Source organism: Harpegnathos saltator, unplaced genomic scaffold (assembly GCF_003227715.2).
Source record: "Harpegnathos saltator strain DR-91 unplaced genomic scaffold, Hsal_v8.6 scaffold144, whole genome shotgun sequence".
Taxonomy (NCBI): domain Eukaryota; kingdom Metazoa; phylum Arthropoda; class Insecta; order Hymenoptera; family Formicidae; genus Harpegnathos; species Harpegnathos saltator.
In genome coordinates this window covers 365001-377132 of record NW_020229922.1, presented here as the reverse complement: position 1 = coordinate 377132, position 12132 = coordinate 365001, and the positions used below count along the sequence as shown (strand labels likewise).

General features: G+C 49.4%; 1 protein-coding gene across 1 annotated transcript in view; it reads left to right on the top strand.

The window, feature by feature from the left end:
- Nucleotides 1–9803: 9803 nt before the first annotated feature.
- Ets98B (DNA-binding protein Ets98B) overlaps nt 9804–12132 on the top strand; it is a 44606-nt gene continuing 42277 nt past the window's right edge. Inside the window, exon 1 of the mRNA XM_019845208.2 lies at nt 9804–10172. Within this exon, the coding sequence (XP_019700767.2) occupies nt 10137–10172 (36 nt within the window). The 5' untranslated portion in view covers nt 9804–10136. The remainder of the gene's footprint in view (nt 10173–12132) is intronic.

Genomic DNA, 12132 nt, shown 5'->3' with positions numbered 1-12132 from the left:
TTTTGTAGCTGTTTTTATCAGCTTCTGGGCATCGAGGGTCCAGAGGCCCGACCATGCCAGGACGCATCTTGGGGGGTTTGTGTGGGAACGTACGTCTCTTTAGCGTACCACCACCTCTCTCTCCTCTCCCTTCCCCCCTTTGCTTCTTCTTTCTCTCTTCGTGTCGTTCTCTCATCCGTCCTCCTCCTTCTCCACGTCTTCGTCTCCTCCTCCTCCTCCTCCTCCTCCTCCTCCTCCTCCTCCTCCTCCTCCTCCTCCTCCTCCTCCTCCTCCTCCTCCTCCTCCTCCTCCTCCTCCTCCTCCACTCCCTCCTCTTTCGCGAACCTGTCTTTTTTCTCCATTTGGGCCGGCTCGACGATTCCTCCCTCGCGTCCATCTCCCCCTTCGCCCTCCTCGCTCCTTTCGCGCACTCGTCCTCTTCATCGAGGCTGCCTGCCTTCGGGTACCACTTGGGTCATCGGGGTCACCCTCCGCGGTGCACTCGCTACGTGGTATGCCCTATATTTACGCACGGTAAGAGCACCCTGAAGAGGAGGTGGGCGTCCACCCGCTCTTCTCTCCTCCTCACTGCCGAGCACCGCCGTGTCTCTCCTCTTCTATCCTGCGCCACGGCTGCTTCTCAATAAGCGCCGATCGCGTTAAGATCGGCTCACAACGACCGCGCTCTGCGCGGAGGATCCTCTCCACGGAGGACGAGTGAAATCTTACGCATGCGTGCGTGCGTACGTGCGTTCGCGAATCCCTACATTCTCGTCCCGTTCGTCTTTTTCCCTTCGCGTCTGTATTACTTGACGTGTTATCCTACTCACGCGCAGCAAAAGACCGACGAGTCTCGCCCGAGTCGTTCTAAGGGAATAACTGCGATAAGAACGGTTTAACTTCATCGAATTTGTCAAAGAGACGAATCCCGGAATTCCCGATAAATCAGCTGTGGGAGAGGGAGAGAGACGTACTTTCACAGGGAGAAAATTGATATTTCCATTCGAAGCTGAGAGTATATAGTTATAGGATTACGGTTTTCCGGGTGAGCGAAGGAGATCGAAGAATAGGCATGAGGATCGCTCCTGCCTGCACGCGAGTGGATCCTCTCGCGCGCAACCCGGCGCGGTCTTTATTACTCGCATCGGTGAAGGCACGCGGACGCATGAGAGAGAGAGAGAGAGAGAGAGAGAGAGAGAGAGCGAGAGATAGAGAGGAAAAAAGATAAAAAATAAAGCAGAAGAAAAAACGGCCAAGCGCCGCAGCGGACGCGATTGCCATACCGTGCGCGGCGTGCGTTCCATAAATCAGCGGGATTATTAAAAACGCCGCGCACTATTAATTCGTGTGATAAAGCGTTAGGCGCGCGAGCTCGCGATCGCAGCGGCAAACGCGCGTATTGTAAGGGATTGCGACAGAGCCTCGCAAAGGTTACAATACGAGCCGCGATGGCGTGTGGTAACCTTTGCGAGAACTGCATCGTATGCTCGGCGCGCGCGTGTGTATGTGTGTAGGTACGCGCGATAGATAATAGCCGGCACGATCGCTCCGAGATCGTAATTACGTCGTTTCTACCGTCAGACGCTCGTAACGCGATCTCACGTATCGCTCCGCTCCGCGGAGATAACCGAGTCCGAAAACGCGCCTGCAGCAGACGTCGCCGGAACGTCGACTTCAGCTTTCCCATTCCTCTTTCTTTTTTCTCACTTGACGATGGGATGCGACGGAGTAATTAATTGCTCGCGAGAGCGATCCAATGGGCTTGTGCGAAAAGTCGAGTAAATTAAGCGGTAAGACCGAGGGAAAATGTGCTCCTGGCGGATTCTCGCGCTCAGCTGAGCCAATCATGTCACCGCAGTCGCGTTTCTTCACTTGGTAACACGTTCCAAGACCGCGATAGACCCGTCGCAAAGCCGATTACGGTTGCGTTCTCGGTCCGCGATCGCGGTCTCAACGGGTGGTAGAGGGCCGCATTTTTCAGTGTGCACGAGGCCTAAGTGTGCTCTAGAGACCTCATGCGAGATACCACGGGGTGGTCGCAATACGCGAACGTTACGAAGATACAGGACGATGAAAAATATCTGGTATCTCGAGCCAGGATCCTTCGAACAATGGGATATCTTCGGGACCGAGTTGGCTATGGTGGACAATTATTACCCCGATTGCCGGAAGATAATGCTTCATCGACGATAAAATAATGATTTTCTGCCGATCGGGACGGAAACACGCGAAAATTCCTCGGTAATGGCTCGCCGGCGGTCTGTTATTTCCATCTGCTGCATAAATCGCGGTATTAACTGACCGACATCCCGAGGAGGCCCGCAAATTAAATGATTCCGCCGAGTCGTAAAATTGAAAAAGCGCGCGGGGCGCGGGGAAACACGGTACCGACGTGCTTTTAGCCTTCAGTCAACGATATTGCGATTCGTATCATGTTCCTTACCGAGCGTTAATTTTCACCTCAACCCTTCCTCTTTCCAATTCGTTGCACACGAGAAACAACGAAGTCGCCGATAATTGAATATCCGCTCGTTGCGAGGAATAATTAATTGCGACAGATCGGGAAGAGAGGTTGCAGGAGCGGAATAGGAGACATTGCTTTTTCGACGGGTACAACCCAAGAAACACGTTGCGCGGTCCGCAGGCGAGTTTTCCGTCTTGTCGCGACTAATCCTAAACGAATCCTTCGAGATGGAAACGCGCTCGAATCTCGTGCTACTGGCGCGCATCAGTCAGCTCTCTCACGAGGTAACCCGAAGAGGGTCGTAAGTGCCATTGCACTTTCGCAGTTTCATTTCTTTTACTCCCGACGTAAATCCTGCTTCCTTTTTTCCTCGCCCGCGTTCCTTCTTCTTTCTTTCTTTCTGTGTCCTCCTCTCTCTCTCTCTCTCTCTCTCTCTCTCTCTCTCACTCTCTTCCTCTGTCTCTCGCGGCTGAACCCACGATGTGGGCAAATCGGTTCAACAGACGTCACGTCTAGCTTGGCTTTTGCATTTTTATTTCTTCCGCCCTTCGTGTTTCCCACACGATCCTCTCGCTCCACCGCACTCGGATATGCGCAAAACCTCCTCACCGAGACTCTTTTCGGTGAATGTGCTTTCTCCTCCGAGTTCCGTCACAGTGACGTAAATTCGCACGTGCTGGACGTAAGCGGATTCTTGATACTGCCCCGTCGGCCGCGCAGCGTGATTAAAATGCGCGCGCTCAAATGTGATATATCTTTTGTGTTACATTTATATTTATTTCGACAAAGAATATAATTTCCCACGGACACATTGCTAACGAGCTAACAAGCGAGTTAAATTTCGAGGGGTTTTAATCGACTGCAGTCGTGAAAATCAGTGCAAATCATTCTTCAGAACATATTAGGTGTACAAATGAATAATCCAAACTTTTTTAAGCGGCTAAGAAATTAAGTTTCAAATAATCAAATGTTCCCGCTCTTTTACGGTTATGTAGTGTTGACATATAGCTATTAAAAATTACATTTAGTATGGCGGAACATTTAGAAGGCGCAACATAACCTAAAAAATTATTCAGTTCAGTACAGTCAAAAATGACAACAGATAAGGTGCGTATCCGACACCGCATTCTTTATGAATTCCAACAAGGAAAAGATACTGCAAGAGCGAATCGATTTATTCCTCGGCGAAGGTGTTGTATCGTACGATGTGTGTGCATTTTGGTTTAGACGGTTTAAAGGCGGTGATTTCAATCTGAGTGACAAAGAACGACCTGGAGGCCCTCGGAAGTGCGGCAATGATGAAATTGTTACAGGCGATGAAAAGTGGATACTCTATGACAATCCGAAACACAGAAGGTCATGGATAAATTCTAACGAACCATTGACATTGGTCGCAAAGCCAAAATACTTCGGAAAGAAGATTCTGCTCTGCATTTAATGGGATATGAAGGACGTGATTTATTATGAGCTATTAAAACTGAATGAAACAATTACTGCGAACCGCTACCAACACCAATTAATCCATTTGAATCGAGAATTAGGACGTGAAATTGTGAAATTGTTGCATGATAACGCTAGGCCACATATTGCTTCTAATGAGTCTTGGCTGGGACATCTTGCAGCACCTTCATCGTATTCATCAGACGTTGCTCCATCCGATTATCACTTGTTCCGGTCGATGTAACATGCCTTATCCGATACGCACTTCAAATCAGTGAATGAGATCCGAAAATGGCTTGACGACTTTATCGTGTCCAAAGACATAACATTTTTTCGACATGGAATTCATCAGTTGTCTGAAAGATGGCTTAAATTTATAGAAAACAACAGCGAATACTTTGATTGACAAATTTGTTTCACTTTCTTTTAAAATAAACCTTGAATTTTTAGCTGAAAAATTTGAATTATTCATTTGTATAGCTAATACATTATATTGTTCTTCAACATATTCAGTATATAAAATCTACATTATTGCTTATTATTATATTTCTTCGTAATTATTTAATTACCCGATATAATTTTTTCTCGAAAGAAGAAACGTCGGGATTTAGCAAATTACAGCCGTCGGCCGTGGTTAATTGAATTTCGCCTCTCTAATTCGATTATACTCAGAGGCGGGATCTGGGAAGAGATTAAGGATACGATAAACCGCTAACATGAGGTAATAGATGATAAAAGCGGTAACCCGGTAGTTTCTCCGCGGTCCAAAAGGCGTAGACAGATTTTTCCATTGAACTTAGATTCTCTCAGCCGGACGTGCACTTTCGCAATGAGGAAAGACCGATCTGACCGCGGTCACGTGAGGCGCGTTTACTGGATTGGTAAAGCCGGTCGACGGCGAACACCTGTGCGTTTGCGGTCAATACCGATCGCGTAATCGGGCCGTTTGAGATAAAAAAAGAAAAGGAAAAAAAGAAAGAGTGGAAAGATTTCTAAACGCCTCGCCTCGCCTATGTATGCGCGCACGAAAATACCGAGCTTACCGAGTGCGAATTTTTCACGAAGCGAGCGAAACGGGATTTCTCTCTCAGAATGGATGCGCGAAAATAATTTCGCTTGTTCCCTTTGGCGACCGCAATCGATTGCATAAGGGGAATTCTGAGAGATCGTGATGCAATCCTCGCAGACTGGAACAGGAAGGAGAAGGATAGGCGGGCCGGAGGGACGGGCTGTGTGATTTCTGCGAAGCTGCGACGGTAATTATTTCATAGGTATCACCGCGTGAAAATTCGATAGCGAATCTCTGTTGTGTGATTTAACGTGACAGTCCGCTCGTTTCTCCTTCAATAGTCAACTCTGAGAACTGTAATCATTAAAGACGACTTTACAATCGCAATCGAGTAACACGCATGCATCTTTGGTGATACACACATTATATGTTTAAAAAACCATCTTACAGGGCATTTTATAATTAATTAAGGCAAGTGAAATATTGACGTGAAAATATTGACGTGGAGATTCTGATTGAATATGTTGCATACATCTTCCTATTAGACTCAAGCTCTTCTGATCTTTAATTAATTTTAATTAATTCTTTTGATCCTTCTGTCTCCTCTCTCTGTTATTATCTCTTTATCAGACATAAATTTTTCACCAGTCGCTGTCAAAGAGAGGTTTCATTTCTGCAGTTTGTACACAAGAATAGAATAATCCCGGCAGAAAGCGCGAAAACGATAATGACACGTAATTAAGCGTAAGCGCGCCGCGTGTATGTGTAGCGACGCGGCGTAACGAAATCATCATCATCATCATCATCATCATCTTTCTCAGGAAAGCATTGCAAGTGCCACAGGGCGTTGCGAAACCGCAGCGCGAGCCGCGTTTTCCCGCTAACGAATGCGAATACGACGACCGGCGTTGCGGGCGACGATGATTTCCATCGAACGGACAGATCCAACCGCGCGCGCGCGCGCGCGCGTGCATTACGGTACATCGGTCACGCTTACGCATCTCGTCTTCGCTTTTACCGAAGGGCGCCGCGGCGAGGAGTCACCGCGAAAAAGCGGGTCATTTCGCCGAGGTGCAGCGGCCGAGAGCCGCTTATGCAATCCGATCGCGCTGCATTGCGCAGATCCGGAAAACGCCTGTCCTGGAATTCGTTTCACAACGACGTGGTGCCGACACAACGTGACGCGACGCGACGCAACGCGACGCGACGCGACGCGACGCGACGCGACGGGACACCCGTCGTCATCGGCATCTCTCGCCATCGCCGAACCGTCTCTCTCCGCCGCAGAACGGACAGACACACAAAGGGCTATTGTGCCGATTTTTCTTTGCCGGTAAAGCGTGTCGCGGATCTAATCGCCCACGCGAATGCCTGCGTGCTCTCGCGCGAATCGCCGCGCCACGGCACCCAGGACTCTGATTTCAAGGAGCGCACGCGTGGAGCTCGGACTCGCGCGCGTTACGCACACGCCAGTTATTTACTGTCGTATCAAGGTTGGCGTGCGAGATGCCTTGCTTTAGCGCTGCCCGTCCTGCATCTTGCGAGGAACTGTGCGCTGGGAATGAACGTCATTTAGGTTTCTTCTCCGTCGCTGAAGTAACGCGCACTTTCGGGACTCGAGAAAAGGGAGATACATGGTCGACACTTGTTGGAAAGAATAGAAAAAGAGGACTGGCGCAAGGTGGTGCAGCCAGTTTGCAGCTCAGCAGTGGAGAACAAGGCTCGGTGAAGCCGAGTTGTGCGACCAATCGGCAAAAGTTATTTGTTAATTGTTATGATTTTTTTATTATTAATTTATTACTTATTTATTTATTTATTTGATTATCCATTTGTTATTAATTATGATCGGTGCACACACCGACTGAGATTTATCGGTGATGTCCACCTTCGAAAAGCCGTCGAACACAACCGTTGCGTTTTCCGGGCGCAGCTTTGTGGTTTCCGTTGAATTTGGTGGATTTGACACGCCGCTCGGACCGTTAGCGACGCTATCGTCGTCGTCGTCGTCGTCGATCCTTTTATTAACACGTTGACCGCCGCGCTGATTTCTATCGATTGCACACACAGAAGCCTGACCGATAATTGAATTACCGAGGATACGGTAGATCAATGTAATTTGAGATACATTTATCTCTTGCCTCGTTTCATTGGCTCTCTATTGGCCGCACAATCACTTTCGCAGATGCAATTAATTATACTTTGTACGTAACTCAATAAGACGCGGTGTAGAGCGGTATCGTAGCGCCGGTGGCACCGCCGGCACCGTTATGGCACCCGTTGTGTTTTAATGAGACAATTAATAAATTCGATCCGGGTTAATTAATTGTCAAGCGATCGGATAGATTTGAAAAACAGAAAGACCAGATAGATATATACGAGTGCTTATCTTCTTCCTCAGCTTCTCCTCTTGATTCCTCGCGATTTTTCGAGGTCGTCGATATCTAATTAACGCGAGACTTGCGTGCGAGTATGTGCGTGAGAGAGAGAAAGTTAATTGCAATCGTGGCTTCTACATTTTCCGGATTAGCGCGTTAGGCGGGAATTGATCGATTGTGCCGATTTTCCGGCAAAGACTACCTGCGCAGTTTATAACTTGAGGAGTCGTTGGAACGACTATGAGATACTTCGATGTGTTATGGTTTCGAAAGCACACGGCGATCCAACAGGGAAATTCGCTTCTGGTTAATTGCCCGAAGTTTTCTCGTCGCTCCAAACGAGCGACTTCACGTTACCGGCCGATTTCGTTCACTGTTTCCGATAATCGCGCACCGGAAGGTCGCGCATCTAGAGGAGATTCGAGCTGGAAGAGACGCGGCCTAGGAAGGGCTCTCGGGTGCACTTTGCCTCCGATATCGAATGTTTACGGCGCGTGTGCGGCTTAGTCTCGACGTCGGCGTAACAAGAACGCATTCTTTCCCCGCTCGAGAATTGTTTTCTCGCCGCGAGCGCTCTCCCGCCCGCCCGCCCGTCGCCTGTCTGTTCTCGCTATCTCCCGCGGGTAAAAATGCACGCGGAGCATTGTGCGCACTTTAAGTTATATACCCTCGCGGAGTTACGGCCCAGATCCAGATCGCGCGCGCTATCGGAGGACATTGTTCGAGAGTAATAGAATTACGTTGGTGGCACGGACAGGATGCAGTTAAGAGTGCGTGACGCACGTAACGCACTTGCTCCAACCTCTGACTTACAGGCGCGCTCCGCGGCGCGTTTCAGTAGGACGAAATAAGCACGTGCGTTACCCCGGCGTTTTTACGCCGGCTACACCCCGCGCGCGCGAGAGCGCCGCGCCGGCATTTGGCCACATGCCATTTGCATCTGTCATCGCGCCCGTAAAACGGCGCGCCGCGAGATACTCGTAACAAATGATAATCGTAAATGCCGAACTCGCAGCTGTAACTTAACCGGCCGAGTCGAGGCTTCGCGAGCCTCGCGGCCCTCGCGTGAAACCTCCGGATCAATCGCCGAATATAATCGCCGAGTTGACGTTGATCGTTTCTCCGCTCGCACGTGTAATGCCGTGATTACTCGAAGAAGAAAACAAGTCGTCAATATTTTAACAATATTTTAACATAAACGTTGCAACGAAACGCGTTACGTCATTGCCCAAGGCGCAGCGCCGGCCGAATTGTATCGCGAGGCGAGATCGGTCACCCGATATAACGAGTTCACATTGGCCGTTACTCCGCTCGCAAGTACATGGCATGATTAGTTGTAAAATAATTGCTACTTTAATCAGAACTGCAACTAACACACCGCACCATTTTTTCTGCCTTAACTCTTATCGGAGCGTATCGCGAGGCGGGATAAGTCGCCGAGTGCGACGAGTTAACATTCCGCGGTTATCAGCTCATAAATATTGCAATAGTTATTTGTAAAACGATTAGTATCTTAATTCGAGTTGTAACGAGCGTGTTGCATCATTTTCTAGGGTGCACGCGACACCGATGAAATCATATCGCGAAACGGGATCAGCCGTCGAATATAATATATCGAATTGACGTCGACTGCTTTCCCGCTCATAGGCGTGTTGCGTAAAATATTCGTGAAAAAAAAAAAATGAGAATGAAACAGTATTTGAATTCGAATTGCGCATTTTTCGAGACACAGACACCGATCGAATCGTATCGGAACGTTCCGTCCGGCGCACACATGACCGCATCGTTCTTTCTGCTTTCTCGCGCGCTTCGCGTACCGTCATCTCTTTAAGCAGCATTGAATAACTAAGTAAATAATATCTCGCTCCGTTTTTCTAGGCCATCTTACGCGACACGTAAGACCAGCCGATCGTTGATACTCGCGCGGCTAAAAAGAGGGAAGAGACTGAGCGCATGCGCGCCGATCTTAGTAGGTCGCTCGGTTCCTCCGAGCGTGTTCATCGCGCGACCTGCCGTGTCGCGTGTACGGCAGTCGCGAAAGGCGAAATGCGCGTTGCGATCGCTTCGTTCCTCGTCCGACTGCGACCGCTCGGCCGTGGAGACCCGATCGGATACCGTAATCGAGACGTATCTTCGGCGGCGCTGCGTATCGCCGAGCGTCAAACGACGGAAGACTCGGAGAGGACTCGCGGTTCCCGACTCTCTTATCTTCATTTCCGTCGCGAAGCTCAGTGTCGTGCGGTGTCGTGAGAGGCCGATCCGCCTCGCGAGGATTCCCGCGGTGAGCGCGGAAGTCGTCACGACGCGCGTTAAGCGGCAACCACGTGTCCGGCCGCTCTCGCCGAGTCAAGATTCGCGTGATCGAGGAGAAGCGCGGCGCGCGTTCAATTTTCGCGAAGAAGAATCGCGCGCGTCCGACCGCGCATGCGTGAGTTTATAGGTCGCGCGCGCTCGGGCCACCTCGACGGCGCTCGGGCGTTCTCGGTCGCGGCCGCGGCGATTCGAACGTGCCCACCGACTCCCGCCACTCGCTCGGCGCGGCGGTCAGTCGGTCGATCGTACGCGACATACGAGGATCGTGAGGAATTCGCGGGAATTCGCGAGAGGCCGCGCATGCGACGAGGACGGAGAGAGGACGAGGGATCGTGAAGGAGCAGCTGGTTAAAGGACTGTCGACGAAAACGCGAAGCCGAAGAAGAGGCGAGCAGAATCCTCTGGATTTGGCGTCGTCGTCGTCCTCGTCGGCTACCGCGCGCAGACCAACCAAAGTCGATCTCTCCTCTCGGCTGAGAGCGCCGAGAGATTGGTCCACGCGCGCGAACACGGCGGCTGTCAAAAGTGTGGAGCCGCGGACGAAGGGGAACGAGACATGGTGTACGGGGGAGGATTCGACATGGTGGAGACGGTGAGTTTTTGAACACGCACTGTTACTCTCGGATTATGTTTGTTCATCGGATTTTCTCTCAGCTCTGCGTGTGCCTTGCATGAACTGTTTGCCGAACGTTTGAATCGCCTTGTTCTTGTTCGCCTGTAATATGTCGCAGCCGGGGAAAATCTGTTTCATATTATACATGTCTCTCTCTCTCTCTCTCTCTCTCTCTCTCTCTCTCTCTCTCTCTCTCTCTCTCTCTCTCTCTCTCTCTCTCTCTCTCTCTCTCTCTCTCTCTCTCTTTCTCTGCACTCCGGATGATTGTTTAGCGCAAAATGGTCGAACTATTGCACCTAGTTGCGCCATATTGAAATTCATATCGTTAAAAAATTTGCTACGAAGCACTTTGCGATGAAATAAATGACATAATCATTTCAGAAACTTTTCGGCAAAGTCTATTTCGTTGGGAAGAATGTTGCACTTGAGTCATTTACAAAGAGGTTACTCCGATAGAGTGACCTCTAGCGTGCTTTCTGACACGCGCGTCTTAAGAGTAAACAAGAGAATTTTCTGAACTTTGAAACTTCCATTAGATGTTTACTTCTTTAAACACTTGACGACCGTAAAACTCTTCTTCATCTGATGCAACGAAATTTGCACGTGCAAGCACACGCGCGAGCAAATTAAAAATATTATTATCGCGTCTCCCCGGAGCAGTAATGAAAAGTCACAGTTTCTCAAAACTTCCAAGACATACAATTTACCACTTTTAACTCAGTGACGATATTTAATGTGACAGCTGCGATAAAATTTTACCGCTGCTTGAAATCCGAAGAATCGCTTCGCGAAAGTTTCACCAGCCGAAAGTACCGAGAGTAATATCGCGCGTAACAATAACCTCTCCATTGCCTCTTCGTCTTTCAAGATGAATTATCTGGAGATTAAAAAATATTAAATTATAATTAAAAAATTAATTTATAATTAAAAATAACACAGGGTGGTACTCGACGTAAATGAGCGCGATAAAAGTGACGAGTTTCCTCATCGGGGGAAGAATCGCGGACACGTCCGATGTTTGCTCGCGGTAGTTACGGCCCTGTCGAAGAAAGACACGAGCCGGCGAGTCGGTCGTACGGAAGGCTAACTTTCGAATCTACCACCACTATAAAACCGGCAATGTCGGTAGTTAGGTACGAGAACCGAGAAATTCACTCGGCTGCTACGTGATGGAAAATTTCGCGATAAAAACAGAGGCGAAACCCACCGGCGGCCCGTGTTTTTCTCAGCGGCGCGACTTTTACCGAGCAGCTTGTTGTCTTCCGCAAAAAACGCGTCGCCTCGATCATCTCGCTGTCGTGTCGCTCCTCCGAATTTTCAGTCGCCCTGTATCGTCGCTCCTCTTGCGTTCCTGATCTGTGATTCAATCGTGCGATCAAAATGCTTCGAGGATTCAATCGAAACTTGCATATTCGCACGGAGCGGACGTCCCGTTACTTACTCTGCAAGGTCATGGAATTGACGTGTCCAAAAACTCTCACGCCAATCAGCGCGATCTGTCGATTCCATTTCCAGCTCCGCGACTTTTAATTCAACCAGCGAAAATCCGCTCTGTAACGTGCGCGAGCGAGAAGAGAGCCAGTTGTGGGAGAGCACGAGCGTTTCATAAGATCTCCCCGAGGAAGTACACGCGACTTTATCGGCTTCGTGATACGCACGAGAGGAGGACGCGCGAGAGTGCGTGTAGGTGCTCGAGTATGAAACACGAACGCGATTAAACAGAGCGTCTTGGAGCGCTTTTTCCCAGTAACGGAGCAGAGCCTATCGTGGACTTTGCTCCTTGAAAGAAAGATCGCGTCTCATGCTGCCGAGATATCGCCGCCGTCGCCGCAACAAGATAATATTATTATTGTTATTGGCACTCACGAAAATTCCTCCCGATAAAAAGAAAAAAATAACAAACAAGAGATCGGCGAAGTCAACGGCTCTCGTCGCGGCG